The 20569-nt window shown below is 46.1% G+C and overlaps 1 protein-coding gene across 2 annotated transcripts in view; it reads right to left on the bottom strand.

The window, feature by feature from the left end:
- LOC140396153 (PDZ domain-containing RING finger protein 4-like) overlaps nucleotides 1-20569 on the bottom strand; it is a 623004-nt gene that overhangs the window by 56548 nt on the left and 545887 nt on the right. For both annotated transcript variants that reach the window (XM_072484373.1, XM_072484374.1), the window contains 2 exons: nucleotides 8479-8732; nucleotides 2492-2594 (listed from right to left, as the gene is read on the bottom strand). In XM_072484373.1, the coding sequence (XP_072340474.1) occupies nucleotides 2492-2594; nucleotides 8479-8732 (357 nt within the window). The remainder of the gene's footprint in view (nucleotides 1-2491; nucleotides 2595-8478; nucleotides 8733-20569) is intronic.

The raw sequence follows: 20569 nt of genomic DNA, 5'->3' as shown, positions 1-20569 counted from the left end.
GCGTGCAGGAGTGCCATGGTTGGTTTTTCCATTTTCCAAATCTGCACAGCTATTTATCTTGCTCACCTTTTTGCCTGTCGGGAATGTCTTCTTTGCACACTCAACATCTTTTGAGTTGGAGGGCAGAAGACGAGATGAATTAACAGTTGGCAACAGAATGTAACCTATCTGGCGAGTGTTTTTGGCAAACAAATTTGCTTGCTGACAATCGTCCATTATTTCTGGAACATTCATATCATATTAATGTGGCATTTTCTTCCCTTTGTGTATCGCTGAATTCAAAATTGCCAGCATTAATAAAATGTGAAGCACTATAAAAGGGCTGTAGATATGTCTTTCTTTATTTAAAAAAATACAATTTCAAAGTTGTCACACAGCAAAATGACAAAAATAAATCTCACCTTTCATAAGAACACAATCATTTCCCTTTTTTGTCAGTTTAAGGCCTTTTTTAGTTGTGGAATTAACTCCTGTATAATGTTTTATTCACCATTATTTGAAGAGGCTTTGCCTGAAAAGGGCACTTTTCTATTTAACTCTCATGTCAAACACTCTTTATTCTAGTCAGGAGATTTTGCCTCAGGCTGCAAAATCACAGCTGACATTAAATTAATGACTGTGATAGTGTGATTACTGGCGATTACTGGCGATTGAATAGAAAGCAGAGCGACATTCAGTTCTCCTATAATAGTCCGTTTTTTCATTATTCGGAACTAATGCCACAACTAGCTTATGTTAAAGTCCGCTTTAATGTACAATCGCATAACTTCCTCTGAGATCGCAACATGTCTTAAAATGTTCCCCAGCAAACACTTGTCGCAGGCATGCTTACCAAACTGTATGTTGCTATTCTTGAAGATCAGCATGACAATTGGAAGAACTAAAACTGGTGGGTTTTGCACTAGCGGGTTTCATTTCCACGTTAAGTGTGCAGATCCGGGAGAAATCCTTTTTGATCCGGGGTGGTGGGGAGAAGTTGGGCTGGGCGATTGCAAAAGAACTGGCGAGGCTTCCAAATGATGGTGAGGGGCCAGGAGGGTGGATTCGGGTCATGAGGTGACATCAGTTGTCATGAATGGATCAAATGTGTGGGGAGGTGAGGAGTGTATTGGTGGGAGAGATGATTCATATTTTATTCTTTATTTTTAAATGTTGGATATCGTGCTGGATCCTCAAGGTAGGACCTCCAGCCATCCATGCCAACCTATGCCCCTCCATCCATTCATCATAGCCCTTCATTATACCTACACCAACCTAATGCCAACTCATGCCAATCTATGTCCCCCACTACCGTCTATCAGCCAACTCATCCAGTGTCTATCATGGGGGGACATCACAACCCATGCAGAGATGAAATGAAGTAAAGTTCTAAGTGTCTACTGCAGACTTTACTGGGGGTAAAAAAAGCTTATTCGGAAAAACCCAAGATCTAACTTTACCTTCCTTCAACGAATTAAAGTCCTACAACAGCAAACATTTCATAAGGGACCATAAGGGATTTGTAAAGGTGCATGAGGGATTATAACAACAAGCACAACTTCAAAAAGTCTGTAACCACTATCAAACTGTGAAATAGCAAGTGACAATGGATGGCTGTGAGATCAGTCATGGAGCAGTAACCCGTTTTTTGAAGTTCCCAGATTTATGTCAAGAGTGAAATAGCAAGCACGTTTTAACACTCCAGACATTTAAAAAAAATATATAAAAGGTCTTGATATCTAAATGCCTTTACAGCTTGGCAGCTCCCTTTAATGGGTGTTTCTGACAGGTCCTTTTGACAGCTCCTCTTAACATTTCTGACAGGTCCCTTCGCCAGGTGCTTCTGACAGTTTTGTCAGTTGATTTTGACAGGACTGTTAACAGTTCCAATAAACCTGACAGTAATGACTTTATACAATTTTTCACAATTCCAAAAACAATTCCAAAGGGCACATGACCTCCCCCAAAGGTATCCCAGGACCAGATTCAAAAGCATACCTTACATCTCAAAAGGGGCACTCTGGCTAGCCAAACAAATTCACTGAGTTCAGACTTGCTGGTGCCAGGTCTAATCTGCACACTTCGGGTTTCACATGCCAAGGGCACCAAAATCCCACTGGAGCGGAGGCAGTTAATGGCCGGGTGCCTCCTTAAAACATTATTGTGCAAAATGTTCTGATCCTATTTGCACCCCCATGAAAATGGGAACAGTGGGGTGTGGGACTTATGAGGCTCTCCATTGTGGCAAAAATCTGGGCCTAAGCCTCCCAGTTTTCTTTTAGATATATATATTATATATATTGGCTGATTTTGTTTCGGAAGTGGTCCAAATTCTGTAATAATTAAAGCCCTACAGAATCCTTATTTTGTAATTGCAACCAATTTGTCTTGGAGAGTAAGTTTGCCGAGAGCTTCCACTAACGATGCTCGAGCTTCATTAAAAAATACTTTGAGACGGAGTCAACAATCCTGCCAATTTTTTGTTCTCTTGCCAAATGCTTTGCTGCCGTACCTCATATTCCAGCTCATCAGCTCTGTCCCCGTCGTGTGCCAAGTTGGGAAGGTAATCACTGGCTTCGTAGTAATCGTGGGTCATGGGATGGAGAGAGTGGCAGCTGTGAGGGAAGATACAAGAATTGCCATGAGTGCACACAGTGGGAATGGAGGTGTTGAACCCATCTTGGTCCAATGTTCATAATGATTCTGATGGACAGCTCTGCTCCCTCCTGAAGTTAATTGATATTAAAAGGGGCAGGGAAGGGGTGGGTGGGGTGGGCATTGAGCCTGTTGTCACTCTCTCTGCTGGCTTTTTAAAAGGGCTATCCAATTAGTCTCAGTCCAACATCTTTTACCCCCAAGCCTGAAATCATTTATTTGTTAAGGACAGTTTTTAAAATACGCCAGCAAGGGTGGACAATAGAATGAATGTTGGCTAACATCAAACTTCTATATGTGGCAGCATCAGCGCGTGGCGTGTCAAAATAATTACAATTGTATCCCTGCCCCCCTCTGTGGGAAAAGGAACCTTCTTTCACACAGCACTTTTTACACCTCAAAAATGTCCAAAAGTGCTTCACAGTCCATTGAGAACTTTTGAAGTGAAGTCACTTCTAATGGAGGGAAACTGAGGTGGCAACTTGGGCCCAACAAGATCCCTTAAACACAGTAAAGCAAATGTCGAAATCAAAATAATCATCTTTTTTTTTTTAATGTTGGTGTTTTCAGCGTATGGTTACTTTTTGACCACCTTTATTGGCAGGGCTATCCCTTGGATGAGACCCGGAACCAACATTCCGTCAGATGAATGTAAAAGCCCCTATGAAACCATTCAATAGATGCCAGGGAGCTCCCAAGCATTCTGTACTGGGACTTGAACCCGTGGCCTTCTGACTCAAGAGGTGACAGTTCTACCCTCAAACTGAAACAGTGAAAGAATTGTGGATTTTTTAAAAAGTTTATAAATTTAAAGTACCCAATTATTTTTTTCCAATTATTTTTTTTCCAATTAAGGGACAATATAGTGTGGCCAATCCACCTAACCTGCACATCTTTGGGTTGTGTTGTGGCGTTGAAACCCACGCAGACACGGGGAGAATGTGCAAACTCCACACAGCAGTGACCCAGGGCCGGGATCGAACCTGGGACCTCGGCGCCATTAGGTAGCAGTGCTAGCCACTGCAACACCATGCCACCTTCAGGACACAAGGAGTGTGGAGATCCAACCAGCCTGCCAGGTGGGGACCCACCATTTCCGAAGTAACCCTCTCGGCAAAGCAGGTGGAGAAGGAACGGATTCAATCAGTCAGACTTCTAATCAATCCAGTACAGCAAATGTCAGCATCTTTCTTTTTATAAAATCACTTGGCAGCGCTACTGTTGAGAATTTTAATCTATATACAAAATTCACTTCCCAAAAATAAGAAACGCTTTACATTTAAATGAATATCTTACAGTTTGCAGGATATAAAGATTATTTCTACCCAAACATCTGTGGACTTTGAACAATTTAAATTAACAATTGCACTGGTGAAATAGTTTTAAGTGCATGGATGGCTGAGCCATCTATGCTTACAGCTCAGCAGTCAATAGAGCCTCCAGTACATTCAATACAAATCCAGTGAAATGGAAAAATGAAAGAAAGAAATGGTCAACAAGAAGATGCAGTGCCACATACAAAGCAGTCTCAATGCCCTCAGTTTGATGCCACAATAGTCCCAGAAGAGGTTGGGTGCTGAATTGCTTTTCAGAGAATCCTGACAGTGCAGGAAGCCATTCAGCCTATCAAGTCTGCACAGACCCTCCAAAAGAGCACCCTACCCAGGCCCAATCGCCCCGCCCTATAACCTTTTTGAATTTTTTTGATTTGATTCATTATTGTCCCATGTATTAGTATACAGTGAAAAGTATTGTTTCTTGCATGCTATACAGCCAATGCATACCGTACATAGGAAGGAAGGAGAGACTGCAGAATGTAATGTTACAGTCATAGCTAGGGTGTAGAGAAAAGATCAACTTAATACGAGGTAGGTCCATTCAAAAGTCTGATGGCAGTAGGGAAAAAGCTGTTCTTGAGTTGGTTGGTACGTGGCCTTAAACTTTTGTATCTTTTTCCTGACGGAAGAAGTTGGAAGAGAGTATGTCCGGGATGCGTGGGGTCCTTAATTATGCTGGCTGCCTTTCCGAGGCAGCGGGAATTGTAGACAGAGTCAATGTTGGGTGGTTGGTTTGCGTGATGGATTGGTCTACATTCACAACCTTTTGTAGTTTCCTGCGGTCTTGAGCAGAGCAGGATCCATAGCAAGCTGTGATGCAACCAGAAAGAATGCTTTCTATGGTCCCATAGCCCCACTTAAACTTTGGACACTTAGGGGCAATTTATCATGGCCAATCCACCTAATCTGCATATCTTTGGACTGTGGGAGGAAACCGGAGCACCCGGAGAAAATCCACACAGACCACGGGAAGAATGTGCAAACTCCACAGTCACCCAAGGTCGGAATCGAATCTGGGTCCCTGGTGCTGTGAGGCAGCAGTGCTAACCACTGGGCCACCATGCCGCCCAATAAGGTCTACTTCCTCTCAGTACTGTACTCCAGGTGTTTTCCTTATCGTTCCCCAATTTGATTGTACAATACCTCCATTAGAAAGTGCCAATCTCACAAACCCACACACTCCATTCACCTCGGAGGAGTTAGCACTTTGATTCCAAAACAGATTTATTTTGATGTATTAAAGTGAAGACATATCATGCCGCTTGTCATTTGTCCTCCTCCACCCACCCCCGCCTCACCCCCCTGTCTTATTTGACTTCCTACACAGACCACACGCCCCCTAACATAGCAACGGATAAAACATCTTTTCAGATCAAAATACCGCGGATGCTGGAAATATAAACTGAAAATCTTGGAAATACTCAACAGGTCAGACAGCATCTGTGAAAAAGAGAAACAATTAAAATATGGTCATTCTGACACCCTGCCCCCCCCCCCCCCAAATCAGGTCATTTTGAGATGGACAACTTGAAATTGAAAAAACATGCCAAAGTCACCTGCGAACCATGCAAGCCCTTATTCACAGATGCGGATGAGGGTGAGGTGGGAGGGAGGGATACTAATCAGCTCACAGGAAAACAGACAGTAACAGTTTTCAAAGGAGGCCTTGTCTTTCTCATTCTGAACTCATGCTGGTTGGCTTTCCTGGGCCATGGAAAGCCAGTAGGTAAAAGGATTGTGAGAAATGCTGGGTCCATAAGTCAAGTGCCTTTACAGCACTGCTCCGCAGCAATCTCGTACCTGAACCCGCCCCCCCCCCCCCTTCCCCAGTATTGCTTCCTGCTACCTACATACAATCAATGATACAATACAATCATATAGTGCAGAAGGAGGCCATTCGGCCTATCAAGTCTGCACCGGCCCTTAGAAAGAACACCCTACCGAAACCTACACCTCCACAACACAGTAACATACCTAACCTTCCTGGACACCAAGGGTAATTTTGCATGGCCAATCCACCTAACCTGCACGTCTTTAGACTGTGGGAGGAAACCGGAGCACCCAGAGGAAACCCACGCAGACACGGGGAGAATGTGCAGACTCCGCACAGACACTCATCCAAGCCGGAAATCGAACCTGGGACCCTGGAGTGGTGAATCAACAGTGCTAACAACAGTGTTACCGTACCTGCCAGGTGGGAAACCTCCAGAAAAAAAAATGAAAGCTCATACTTTTGGTGTGTTCCCCCCCCCTTCCCCCCCCCATCCTTCCCCCCCCCCCCCCCCCCCATCACCCACACCTCCTCTCCTCATTCTGAACACGTTGCTCCATTTCAGCCTGATGCTCTTTGACCAAAGTCTGTGAAGCAGGCTGGTCGCTAGGCGGGAGGTTATAGCATGTTATTTAATTGAAGATCAGCAGGGGTTCGGCTTCCCCAACCTGCCAGTTTTTCCCCATGTGATCCCATTCCTTCCCCACCCACATTAACATTGGGACACTGGGGTAAGAACTGGGTGGACAGAACAACTCTTAATGGCTGTTTCATGAGGCACCTCAAGTGGGCGCCGGTTAAACAGCTCAATGACTAGTCTTCACTCGGAGAGTGAATGACCCTGACTCAGACCAAGGTCCCTGGCGCTGAGAGGCAGCAGTACTACCCACTGTGCTACCGCACACCGTTGAACAGTGTCCAATTCAGTACATAGACATACAGAAATATATATAAATATAATATATAGTGAATATAAGGTTTCACAAATGAAAATGAAGGCACAGTGAGAGTAAATAGTCTTTTTTTTCCAGATCAGTGGGATGTAGATGGTGATATTCCCCAGAGATCTGCACGTGAACTTCTTTATTTCCTATTGATATAATGAAGGATATGGAATCGGCAGAAGAGGAACAAGTTTGAAGTTAATGGTATGAAATTAGGGGCATGGAAAAACTGCGAGGAAGAGCACAAAAGATTGCAAGAAGAGGGAGTCAAGTAAGAGGTGGGGGCAAACAGTTAAGAGGAATGATCGATGAAGAGAAATTCAGATTTGGAGGTTTGGGGGGCGGGGGAAAATAATATCCCCTGAATTTCAAAGTACTCAGCTGAGTTGAAGGAAAGAGTCGGGGTGTAGACAATATTAAATAAATAATAGTCATAAAGAGATGACTGAATTTTCTACTTTTGCACACAGGAGTAAGTAGATTGAAGGCAAGGAGCTGAAGTTCAAGTTGTATCCAAAGGTAATTCAGGCTCAAGTTGGGAGCACTGTGTACATGTCTGGCCATTCTGCTGTACTAGTGCCAGTGAAAGAGTACAATGTATCTGCAATAGCAGCTCAGAATGAGCAATAAGAGGGCGGGGGAGATTTTCAGCTCACATTTGCCAACAGAGAGAAAGGCAATGCAGGAGGAATATCCAGAGGATTTCCAGATTATCCCCGCCCTTCGCTGGTGAGGTTATGAAGTGCAGTAACGTCATTTAAATGAATTATAATAAATGTTAATATTATTAAGGAGCTCTCCTCACTAAATATGAATTCCTTGTTTACAACAGCTTTTAAAAAATGAGATTCAGTTGAGGGGATCCCTTTTGGAGGTCCAAATGCAAGTATAGCCCCTGGGGGTGAAGGACATGCTCAGCAGTGCCCTGGTACTTCCCACAGTACCCATTGGCACTGGCAGGTGCCAACCTGTGCCAGGAGACAGTGTCAGGGGCCCACCCCTGTGGGAGCTCCACGGGAGGGCTTCCATTAATGTGTGACGGAGTGCAGGCAGTGAGATGGGGGGTAAGCTGCAGGCATGGGCACTGAGGAACAGGGGTGACGCTGGCGATAATACTGTTGTGGGGGGAGGCGATGATTGTCCATAGTGTGAGTGGGGGGGGGGAAGCGGGGGTGGAATACCTTCATGGCATGGGCTGTTCATTTTAAGTTTTGATCGGGGCCCCCTTTAAAGATGGCGGCCAGATCTCTATGGAGCCCCCCCAGTGATGACAATCCCCGCCCACTCCTTTTTTTCTTTGAAGAGGCTCGAGATCTGGAAGGATGAAGAAATAAGTGACCAATTGGGGCATTGGAAAAGAGAAGGTTAAGGGTGAATCCAACAGAGCTTTCAAAATTATGATGGGTCTTGAGAATCTAACTAGCAAAAGACTCATCGCTGCTGATGGACCATTAATAAAGGGAGATAGGCTGAGGCTGATTAGAGCACCAACAGGGAGCATGTAATGCTTTCCAACAAGAGGCTACTGAGGCAGAGACTAACGATTTAATGGGATTTTAAAGGGAAAAAGATGAAAGAATAGTGGGAAGGGCAAGAAGATGGAATTCAAGTGGAATGCTCCAGTAGACGATCTAGCACGGGATGAATTTTCTCCGTCAATGCAGTAAACATAATTTATAAGTAAAATATAAGGTCACATGAGAACAAACATATTGTTGGTGAACGTTTTTTAAATCATTTTCTAAACAACTGTAGTGATTGCACCAAATGGGAGAGAGGCGCTGCGCTATACCTGTCTGATAACAAATAGGGGCAGATATCAGGTACTGGAGGTGAAGACGACCTCAACTTGGAAAGAGCCATGATGTGCTCAAAAGTAATTTCTGTCTGCGTTCCAGCATCCACAAGCGGAACCTCCTGGGAACTGCCATGATTCTTTGTGACGGGGGTTCGCCGCAGAACTTGCACAACAATTGGGTCCTTGGCATTTCGGAAAGCTTCCACTGCCTCTTCATGTGTGGCCTTTGACAAATCCTTCCCATTGACCTGCAAAAAGAACACTTCATTACCTCACCCTCACCAGGAACAGAGGCGATAGTCACACTTCCATAAACAATGACACGTTCATTCACCTTACCCAAAACAGTAGAACTAGAGAATAAAGCCCACGATGGAAAGAGGAAATAAATTCAAAACTAATGTGATGAAACAATTGGGGGGGGGGATAATTTTTAAAAAAATTTTTTAGAGTACCTAATTCTTCTTTTCAAATTAAGGGGCAATTTAGCGTGGCCAATCCACCTGGCCTGCACATCTTTGGGTTGTGGGGGCGAAACCCACGGGGAGAATGTGTAAACTCCACACGGCAGTGACCCAGAGCCGGGATCGAACCTGGGACCTCCACGTCGTGAGGCAGAAATATTCACCATTGTGCCACCGTGCTTTCCTTAGGGGGGATCATTTTAACCCTGTACAGACAGGAGAGAGTTTAAAAATGTAACAGATGACCCAATCTACCCGCGACTGCTTTTATGGTAGCAAGTTGCAGGGTATGTCAGTGTCTAAGTGTTGAGAGGTGGGGCACCTCATTATAATATTTAAATCCGGCTCACCCATTCAACTTTAAATTGAACAGTTGTCCCTTGGCAGCCCAGGGTTCAGAGAACCCAGAAGTGAAAGTGAGGCAGGAGCTGACAGCTCACGAAGGTAAGCGTCTTTTGCAGCACTCCTTGTGGACCAAGGAGAAGCAACCTCAAATCTCAAGATGAAAACCACATACATGATGACATTCCTGTTGAGAGATTACTTCAAAGCATTTATGCAGGATCAAACAGACTACATTCTTGTAAAATTGGACTGGACAACAAATCCCACAAGCCCACTTTGGGATCAGGCAAGATGGCTGCAGCGGCGCTGCACACTGTGAATTTTCCGAATCTTTGGGATGTCTTTAAACATGTGAGCTGGAAGGTAACAATCATAATGAATAACAATACAAAAAAATAGCTTACAACTCAGCACTTGGAAGAGAAAGAAAAAGAAAGGGAAAGGAAGAGAAGTAGGAGGAAGTGGAAAGATCAAAAAAGGAAAAAACCCTTACTAGCCACCAAAAAAAAAACCAAACAATAAGAAAATCAACAAGCACAGGGCAGGTTTAGTTTCACATGATGTAATATACACAACCTAATTAGGGTAGGCTATATGAAAGTAGAGAGCTGTAGTTCCTCAAAATAATCTAGGAACAGTTATCAAGCTGCATAAAATCCATTAGTGGAGCCTCTGATAATCTGCTTTATTTTCTCAAGTTTGAGATTCTGTACAAAATCACGTATCCAGTTAGTAAAAGAGGGTGGGACAGACTGCTTCCAAATTAATAGAATAGGGGACGGGATTCTCTAATCCCACGGCAAAATGTCCACGGCGTCGTAAACACCATTGTCGTGAACGGGCCGACCCGACGACCCTACAGGGGGCCAACACGGCACTGGAGCGGTTCACGCCGCTCCAACTGCTGATCCCAGCACGAACTGGGTGCCGCGGAATCCGTGCATGCGCAGTGGCACCGGCGCCAACATGCACATGCGCAGGCGCCAACGCACGCATGTGCAGTGACTTCCTTCAACGTGCTGGCCCCGACGCAACATGGCGCAGGACTACAGGGGTCGGCGTGTAGGAAAGGAGGCCCCCAGCCAGAGAGGCCGGCCCGCCAATCGGTAGGCCCCGATTGCGGGCCAGGCCACATTGGAGCCCCCCCTGGGGTCAGACCCCACAGGCCGCCCCCTGACCCTTCCACGCCGAGGTCCCGCCGGCTGAGAGCAGGTGTGGACGGCACCGGCGGGACTCGGCGTTGTCACGACGGCCAATCGGCCCATTCAGCTCTGCGGAGAATCGTGTGCCGACATGGGGGCAGCGTGGCGCGATTTGCGCCGGTCGCGGGGATTCTCCGGCCCGGCCCCGGGCTCAGAGAATCCCGCCCATCGTATCTAGCCAATACTGTTGAAAAGGCGAGTGCGTCAGTCAGTCTGAATTTTTGTAAGAGGGAGGCCATTTGGTTCCTCTCCAAAGAATGCGGTAAGAGAAGGATCAATGTTACTACCAAAAATATGAGTGATGTCAACCGTTTTGTCTAAAACAAAGCCAATTTAGTACACAACCAGTACATATGAATGAGAAGGGCTGGGGCAGTATGGCATTTACCATAGGATGGATCAGAATTTGGAGAAATCTTAACTTTGGATGAAGGGTAACGATGTAAGATTTTAAATTGTAGTAACCCATGTTTTGCACATACAGATGAGGAACGCACATGAGAGAGAATAGAATTTCAGTTTTCCGCGGATAAGTCTGAATCAAAACCTTGCTCCTAAAGAGTTTTTAAGATGGAAAGCGAAGGGCCGTGTAGTGAGAAGATTAGAGAATATAATTTGAAAATGAACCCCCCAACAAAAGGATTTAGTTCTGATATTTCTATCGGTGGTCTGGGAGGGCCAATAACCTGCTCACGGATGCACTATTTGGGTTTCGCCAGGGTCACTCAGCTCTTAACCTCATTACAGCCTTAGTTCAAACATGGACAGAAGAAATGCAGTGCGAGTGACTGCCTTTGACATCAAGGCAGCATTTGACTAAGTATGGAATCAAGGAGCCCTAGGAAAACTGGAGACAATAGGAATCAATCAGGGGGAAAACATGACACAAAGGAAGATGGTTGTGGTGATTGGAGGTCAATCATCTCTGACCCAGGAAATCACTGCAGGAGTTCCTCAGGGTAGTATCCTAGGCCCAACCATCTTCAGCTGCTGCATCAATGACCTTCCTTCCAACAGAGGGTCAGAAGTGGGGATGTTTGCTGTAGACTGCACAATGTTCAGCACCATTCATGACTCCTCAGGTACCGAAGCAGTCCATGTCCAAATGCAGCAAGTCTTGGATAATATCCAAACTTGGGCTGACAAGTTGTAAGTAGAATTTGCACCACAGAAATGCCAGGCAATGCCCATCTCCAACAAGAGAGGATCTAACCATCGAACATTGACATTCAGTAGCATTACCATCTCTGAATCCCGCACCATCAACATCCAGGGGGTTACCATTGGCCAGAAACTGAACTAGACTAGCACAGTAGCACTGTGGATAGCACAATTGCTTCACAGCTCCATGGTCCCAGGTTCGATTCCCGGCTTGGGTGAGTGTCTGTGTGGAGTCTGCACATTCTCCCAGTGTGTGCGTGGGTTTCCTCCGGATGCTCCGGTTTCCTCCCACAGTCCAAAGATGTGCAGGTTAGGTGGATTGGCCATGCTAAATTGCCCTTAGTGTTGTGTGGGGTTACTGGGCTATGGGGATAGGGTGGAGGTGTGGGCTTGAGTAGGGTGCTCTTTCCAAGAGCCGGTGCAGACTCGATGGGCCAAATGGCCTCCTTCTGCACTGTAAATTCTATGATAATTATATTGTGGTTACCAGAGCAGGTCAAAGGCTAGGAATCATGCGGCGAGCAACTCACCTCCTGACCCCCCCGGCAAGCCTGTCCATCATCTAAAAGGCACAAGTCAGGAGTGTAATGGAATACTCTCCAGTTGCCTGGATCAATGTAGTTCCAACAACACTCAAGATGCACTCAGGATGAAGCAGCCCACTTGATTACTACCCCTTCCACAAAGTCCCTCCACCCACGACGAACAGCAGCAGTCATGTGTACCATCTACAAGATGCACTGCAGGAACCCGTCAAGTTCCTTAGGTAGAACCTTCCAAACCTGCAATCAGGACAATTTAGAAGGAACAGAGCAGTAGATTCCTGCTGTTGTTAATTCCTACTTGGAACAAGGTTATTTTAAGATCCCGATCATATGACGTATTGATGATGTCATTGGACATTTTCACAGGCAAATGGGTAGTCTATCTTTGCAGTCTGTTGAGTAAACACCTTTCCAATAAAGCTCTTGTTTGTTTGTACCTTTGTGGTCTGCAAGCCTATCCTTTAAAAATACCACAAAGAAAACTGGCCATGAGGAGGTCGGAACCATGCTGGCAGACATCCAGAAAAGAAAAAATATATAGAAAAATAGTCGATCCATGCACAGACATCCGAGAAGGGTTAGAAAGGTAAAGGCTTTATTACACCAAGGTCATTTTAAGAGTCCGATCACATGACATATTGATGATGTCACCAGCTGCTTGCGCGGGCAAACAGGCATCTTTCTTCACAGCTTGTTGAGTAACCACCTTTCCAATAAAGCTCTTGTTTGATTGTACCTTTGTGGTCTGCAAGCCTCTCCTTTAAAAATACCACACCCAGCGAACACCACCACCTGGAGGTTCTCCTCCAAATCACTCACCTTCCATAGAAATATATCGCCGTTCCTTCACTGTCGCTGGGTCAAAATCCTGGAATTCCCTTTCTAACAGCACTGTCGGTGTACCTTCATCTTAGGGACTGCAGTGGCTCAAGAAGGCAGCTTACCACCACCTTCTGCAGGGCAACTAGGGGATGGGCGAGAAATACTGGCCTGAGCCAGCGATGTCCACCTCCTCTACTTTAATAAAAGAGAAGAAAACTAAACTATTGTTTTGCTCGCTAAATCTCTGATTTGCAAGTCGAAAAAGAAGTGTGCGGGGGGGGGAGGATCGTGTGCTGAATTCTCTGCTGTAGGGATTCTCCGTTTTGTTGGCAGCCCGGGTTTCTCGATGACATGGGGCTGCCCCGTAGTGGGAAATCAATTGACCAGCCGGTGAAACGGAGAATCCCGACGGCGTTGGTGGGACGGAGAAACCCGCCCCATATTTCTGAGTCAAAGGAAGCAAAAATATTATCAATATGTATGTCAGCAAGAGTTTTGCTGTCACCTTGTGCCAGACCTGAAAGGCAGAATCTCCTAATGAAGGCGGAAATAGATGAATTGCGTCAATAGGGCTGCATAAAGAGAGAGATTGTAGCCAAAGTGTGTTCTGAACTGGGTCCAAATCTTAAGTGACTGTCTAGTTTCCCAGAGGAGGCAGAGATGGGAACTGACAGGAGGCTGCCTCCAATCGTACCCACGTGAAACTAATCGGGTCCGAATGAAGCCAAGAACAAATTATGGATATTAGCAGACCAATAATAAAACTGAAAATTTGGCAGTGCACCTTCCGAATGTTAAAGAGGCAGTGATACTATAATTATGGGATTGTAAGTGGTTACCAGCAGGTTGGATGCTATAAGGCGTAGGCGCAAAAGTAGGTCATTCGGCCCATCACGTCTGCTCTGCCGTTGAACGAGGCCACCCTCTTGTTTACCCTCGTCAGGTTTCTCTACAACAAAATGCTTTTGCAGCTTTGTTTCTCTCCTTTTTAAAGATATTGGATCAGACTTCCACAGGCATCTACAGACTTCTATTCCTTCATCAAAAGGCCATTCTACAGGGTTTAATCTGGAGCCAGTATAGGCTGGCTACTTAACATTAGGCCTCCATGTTTTCACCCCTCTGTAACCTTCTTCAGCCTTACAACCCTGAGGCGAGGGGTTTAGCTCAGTTGGCTGGACAGCTAGTTTTTCATGCAGAGCAAGGCCAACAGCGCAGGTTCAATTCCTGTACCTTGCCCTAGATCTGAGGTTAGCAAGAAGTCTTACAACACCAGGTTAAAGTCCAACAAGGTTTGTTTCAAATCACTAGCTTTCAAGCACAACTCATTCCTCATGGGGAATGAAGAGGTGAGCTCCTGAAACATATATATAGACAAAGTCAATGATGCAAGACGATGCTATGAATCCGAGTTTTTGCAGGTAATTAAGTCTTTACAGGTCCAGACGGAGCAACTGGAGAGAGGGATAATCACAGGTTAAAGAGGTGTGAATTGTCTCAAGCCAGGACAGTTGGTAGGCTTTCGCAAGCCCAGGCCAGATGATGGGTGTGAATGTAATGCGACATGAATCCAAGGTCCCGGTTGGCCATACTCATGTGTGCGGAACTTGGCTATAAGTTTCTGCTCGGCGATTCTGCGCGATGATCCTCAGGTTAAATCACCACGAAAGAACAAAAAGAAGAAAAGTACAGCACACGAACAGGCCCTTCGGCCCTCCAAGACTGCACCGACCATGCTGCCCATCGAAACTAAAATCTTCTACACTTCCAGGATCTGTATCCCTCTATTACCATCCTATTCCTATATTTGTCTAGATGCCCCTTAAATGTCACTATCGCCCCTGCTTCCACCACCTCCACCGGCAGAGAGCTCCAGGCACCCATTACCCTCTGTGTAAAAAAAACTTGCCTCGCACATCTCCTCTAAACCTTGCCCCTCGCACCGTAAACCTATGCCCCCTAGTAATTGACCTCCCCCCCTGGGAACCAGTCAGATCTCCCCCTAAAAGGGGAAAGCAGCCTATGGTCATCTGAGATTACGGTGACTTTACTTGCTCCAACCCTCCACAAATTCTGCTCTCTTACAATTCTGGCCCCTTACAATTCCTTCACTTCCACCACACACTTCCTTCACTATTAACAGAAGTGCCTGAGGCTGCCTTGACCCCAAGCTCTGGAATTCACCCCCTCACCTTTTCACTCATCATTCAAGATGTGACCACCAGTCCAAATATCTCATTCTTCAGCTGTGTCAAATTTTACCCAATAAGGCTCCTGTAAAGCACCTTTCCGCCTTTCGACACTTGAAAGTTACTACATAAATGTAAGTGCTCTTGTTGGAGTGGAAAGCATCCCAGACAGTACTGATCCTATCTTCGCCCAGTGGCCAGGGGCAATAGGCGGCCATCAAAATTGGGGTCTGTGACTGATTTTCACTGATTAAGGTCAGTGAACTTGAATGTGGATCTATCCTGGGGTCTTGCAGGTATTCATTGCTGCGGACCACTAGCAGCCTGGCACGTCTCTACCAGCACATGAGGGAACCTTGATGCTGTCCCTTTAAACACAATCTGTGTCCTGGCTCTGCTCACATGAACAGTGCTATGATTTGTTGCCGAATTGTACACCACGGTGCTGAATACAGCAATAAGAAAACAACCTTACATTCATATTGCATCTTTCACTACCTCAGGATGTTCCACAGAGATTTAGAGGGAATAAAGCGCCTTTTAAATAGTTACTGTGGTAATTTAGGGATCTTGACAGTCAAACTGCGCACAGCACGAACCCACAACAAACACGGAGGTTATGACCAGATCATCTTTTTTTAAGGTGTCGCTTAAGGGGATAAATGCTGCTCAGGAAGAACTTCAGTGCTCTTGTATCATCCACAAGAGGGCAGAGGGGGTTTTGGTTCAGTGTCTCGACTGAAAAGCAGTACCACCAAATGTGCGACACTCCCTCAGTGCTACTTTGATTATGGAGTAGGGTTTGAACATACAACTTCTGACTCAAGCGAGAGAGCTGCCACCGGACCCCTACATGTGGCGACTGCCAATCCTGCTATTCTTCCATCACAATGTCTGGTCAAGTCTGACCGACAAGAAGGTTCTCACGTGAAACAGTAACTGCATTCGATTAGATGGTTAGCAGGGTGTTAGAATAATTGTAGCATGCCAGATGGGTTGGTTAATCCACAAGTACCCCATGAATAATAAAACATATCGGTTTACAGATGTAGACTGTATTACTTTAATACTTGATGCATCTACTATGTAATGGATCTTTCCCCACTTAGATTTCCTGGTAAATATGTGCCAGATGTTGGGAACTGAACTCCCATCTGAAGTAACTAGCTGAAACGTCTTTTGGGAGCTGCGCCACAATTTTGTTAAATTCAAATGAGGAAGATATCGCCATTCCACACTCTCTAGATGATTTACGCAAAGAATTTGTAGTGGGGGAAATATATAATCTGAGGGAGGACATTAACCATTTGGAAGCTATGTGGGCAAATTGCAATTTGGACATAATAGCCCACAAACTGGCTGCTTTCCACCACAATCAGCATTATGGGCTCAGTATTGCTTCTTGTCAAAACAGTTTTATTATGCACGCCAAGATGCAAAGCAGACAACCGTTATATCGAAAAGTCACAAAAGCACATTGTATCAAGCACAGAGTGTACAACACAAAGTGCTGATTATGTGATTGTAAAACTGGTTATTTTCCCTCGGGCTGTACATTTTGCTGACTACCGCTCAAACAGACTCACCAATGTGCCTATGCCAAGTGCAAAACACATCTCGTTCTCCTCTGTGGCAGCGGAGTATGGCAGAGAATTTACAACCGATCATGCACGAAGCATATTATAATGCTCAAAATCGTTTTCTATATACTAATTCTGGATCGTTTGTGCTTCCCTCTTGAATCCTGGCAGCCCACCATCATCAACCAACCCCTACTCCCCACCAATCTCAAGTATACTTTCCTGAAGAAAACGAGCCAACACCCATTAGCTTTGCAGATCCTGTCAGCGTGAAGTGAACTGAATTCAGGAAGGGATTCCACCCAACCTCCCAACTCTTCCCTCACCCCTGATCCCAGTCAGATTCTGTTCAGCCCAGATCAGAAAGCTGGGATTCCAACAATAGATGCCAGCCAAAGAGTTGGATTCAAACACTAAACTTCTAAATAAAAGCAATAAACAGCAGATGCTGTAAATCTGATATAAAAACAGACAAGGTTGGAAATACTCCACAGATCTGGCAGCATCTTTGGGGAAAGAAACTTAGTTAACGCTTCAGGCCTGTGCTGCGGGATTCTCCGTCGGCGGGATCCTCCGCTTCGCCGGCAGCGCACACATGCTTGCAGGTTTCCCATAGGCGTGGGGTGGCCACAATGGCAAACCCCATTGGTTGGCTACGGGAATGGAGAATCCACTGCCGGCGGGCGCCGTGCTGGAAAACGGTGGAGAATCCCGCCCGTGATCTCTAACCCGATGAAAGGTTATCGACATGAAACATAAACTCTGTTTCTCTCTCCATGGATTCTGCTAAGATTGATATGTACTTCAAACATCTGCTGTTTTAATTTTGCATGAGGGAATTCTAAACACTGGTTAATACTTTACATTAAGTATGGCAGGCCACTCTGTATATGGGGCATGCCCCCAATGGAAAAATGGGACCTATAGCCTATATATCCCTCCCATATCCTTACTTTTCCAAGTATTTAGTATCATGGATTCCGGACTACACATACACAAGGGGCTGGTTTAGCACAGTGGGCTAAACAGCTGGCTTGTAAAGCTGAACAAGGCCAGCAGTGGGGGTTCAATAGCTGTACCAGCCTCCCCGAACAGGCGCCGGAATGTGGCGACTAGGGGCTTTTCACAGTGACTTCATTTGAAGCCTACTTGTGACAATAAGCGATTTTCAATTTCAAATCAGCACAGTTTGAGGGATATTAAGTCCACAACTTGTGTTCCTTGATTTATTTTTTCGAATATTTGAATAATATTTTAAATATACTTTAAAAAATGTAACATGTACGATGTTCAAACTTTTGAATATGTTCATTCTGAGATTCTAAGTGGGTGTCATTAGAAGGATCAGCAGTTATTATCAATCCAAAGTTGGCAGAAAAGCCTTCAAGTGTTGATGTCGAACCTAGAGTCTCAAATAGGCCAAACCGGATAAGACTGACAGGACTCCTTCCCTAAAGAACATTTGTGAACTAGTTGGAGCTTTTTAAAATAGTAATCTGACCGTTTCATGGTCACTCAGCTATCTCCCTGAGAGAGAGAGGGGACTGGGAGACACCAGTCAGTGTACAGATATCTCCCTGAGAGAGAGGGGACTGAGAGACACCAGTCAGTGTACAGATATCTCCCTGAGAGAGAGAGGACTGAGAGACACCAGTCAGTGTACAGATATCTCACTGAGAGAGAGGACTGAGAGACACCAGTCAGTGTACAGATATCTCCCTGAGAGAGAGAGGACTGAGAGACACCAGTCAGTGTACAGATATCTCACTGAGAGAGAGGACTGAGAGACACCAGTCAGTGTACAGATATCTCCATGAGAGAGAGAGGAGCCTGAGAGACACCAGTCAGTGTACAGATATCTCCCTGAGAGAGATGGGACTGAGAGACACCAGTCAGTGTACAGATATCTCCCCGAGAGAGAGAGGACTGAAGGACACCAATCAGTGTACAGGTCGGAGAATGGCCGTTGGCCGACGTGAATCCCGCCCCCGCCGAAGTCTCCGGTACCGGAGATTGGGCGGGGGCGGGAATCGGGCCGCGCCGGTTGGCGGGACCCCCCGCTCAATTCTCCGGCCCGGATGGGCCGAAGTCCCGCCCAGAAATTGCCTGTCCCGCTGGCGTAAATCAAAGCTGGTATTTACCGGCGGGACCAGGCGGCGTGGGCGGGCTCCGGGGTCCTGGGGGGGGCGCGGGGCGATCTGACCCCGGGGGGTGCCCCCACGGTGTCCTGGCCCGCGATCGGGGCCCACCGATCCGCGGGCGGGTTGTGCTGTGGGGGCACTCTTTCCCTTCCGCCTCCGTCACGGCCTCCACCATGGCGGAGGCGGAAGAGACTCTCCCCACTGCGCATGCGCGAGAAACTGTCAGCGGCCGCTGACGCTCCCGCGCATGCACCGCATTTCCGAGCCAGCTGGCGGGGCACCAAACGCCATTTCCGCCAGCTGGCGGGGCGGAAATCCCTCCGGCGTCGGCCTAGCTCCTCAATGTTGGGGCTCGGTGCCCAAAGATGCGGAGCATTCCGCACCTTTGGGCCGGCGCGATGCCCATCTGTTTGGCGCCGTTTTTGGTGCCAGTCGGCGGACATCGCGCCGTTGGGGGAGAATTTCGCCCATGATGTGCAACACTGTAAAAATCTCAAAACATCGAAGCATTGGTATGCACATTAGATATGGATATCCATACATTGAACAATGTAGGTGTATATGAGAGAAGCACGGCCTTTTTTTAAGTCTCCTGATCTGTGTTCTGAATTTTCCTTCAAACTGTGATATTATAAGATAGCACTCCTCTCTTGTGCACAACCCACTTGTGTGGCTCACTGACTCCACTCTACGTTTCTTGTCCACTTGACTTAGTTGGTCATTTCTTGCCTCAGAGTCAGAGAGCTTTAGATTCAAGTCTCATTCTGGAATATGAGTATGTAATTGATGCTGGCACTCCAGTGCAGTACCTAGTATTTCACCAGCCATGTTCTGTTCAGATGTTCAACCATCTGCCCATTAGGGTGGGGGTAAGCTTCCATGAAAAGATTCAAATAAGGACATGGAATTCCCCTAATTTCCTGCCCAAAAATGAACCAACACCAGTAAAAACCAACAAATGGGTTCTTCATCTTACACTGACTGCTGGGCGGCACGGTGGTGCAGTGGTTAGCTTCGTGTGGAGTTTGCACGTTATCCCCGTGGGTCTCACCCCCATAACACAACGATGTGCAGGGTTGCTGGATTGGTACACTAAAGTGTCACTTAATTGGGAAAAAAAAGAATTGGGTACTCTAAAATAAAAAAAAATTCTTACACCGTCTGTGGCATCTTCGGTGTCCAAAAAGCCACAGTATTAAACAACAGTGACTGAACTGTGAAAGGGCCAATATCTACCAAAATTCCTTCTCATGATATACCGTTAATCACTTTTAAAAAACATTTGTTTCCAATTAAGGGGCAATTTAGCGTGGCCAATCTACCTACACTGCACATCTTTGGGTTGTGGGGGTGAGAACCGCGCAGACACAGGGAAATGTGCAAACTCCAGACAGACAGTCACCCAGGGCCGGGATCGAATATGGGTCCTTGGTGCCATGAGGCAGCAGTTTTAACCACTGCGCCACCGTGCTGTCCAACGATATGCTGGTAATCTCTGATGAGAATGAAGTCCTTTGGGAATCAGATAGCACTTTTAGTTAGGTCATTCCTAAAATGTATTGTGAAATGATGCTCACTCACCCATACACTCTGATAAAGCAGTCCATGATGTCAGGATGTGGACAGTTCTGGTAAT

Source organism: Scyliorhinus torazame, chromosome 19 (assembly GCF_047496885.1).
Source record: "Scyliorhinus torazame isolate Kashiwa2021f chromosome 19, sScyTor2.1, whole genome shotgun sequence".
NCBI lineage: Eukaryota > Metazoa > Chordata > Chondrichthyes > Carcharhiniformes > Scyliorhinidae > Scyliorhinus > Scyliorhinus torazame.
This window is presented reverse-complemented; position numbering and strand designations above follow the sequence as displayed.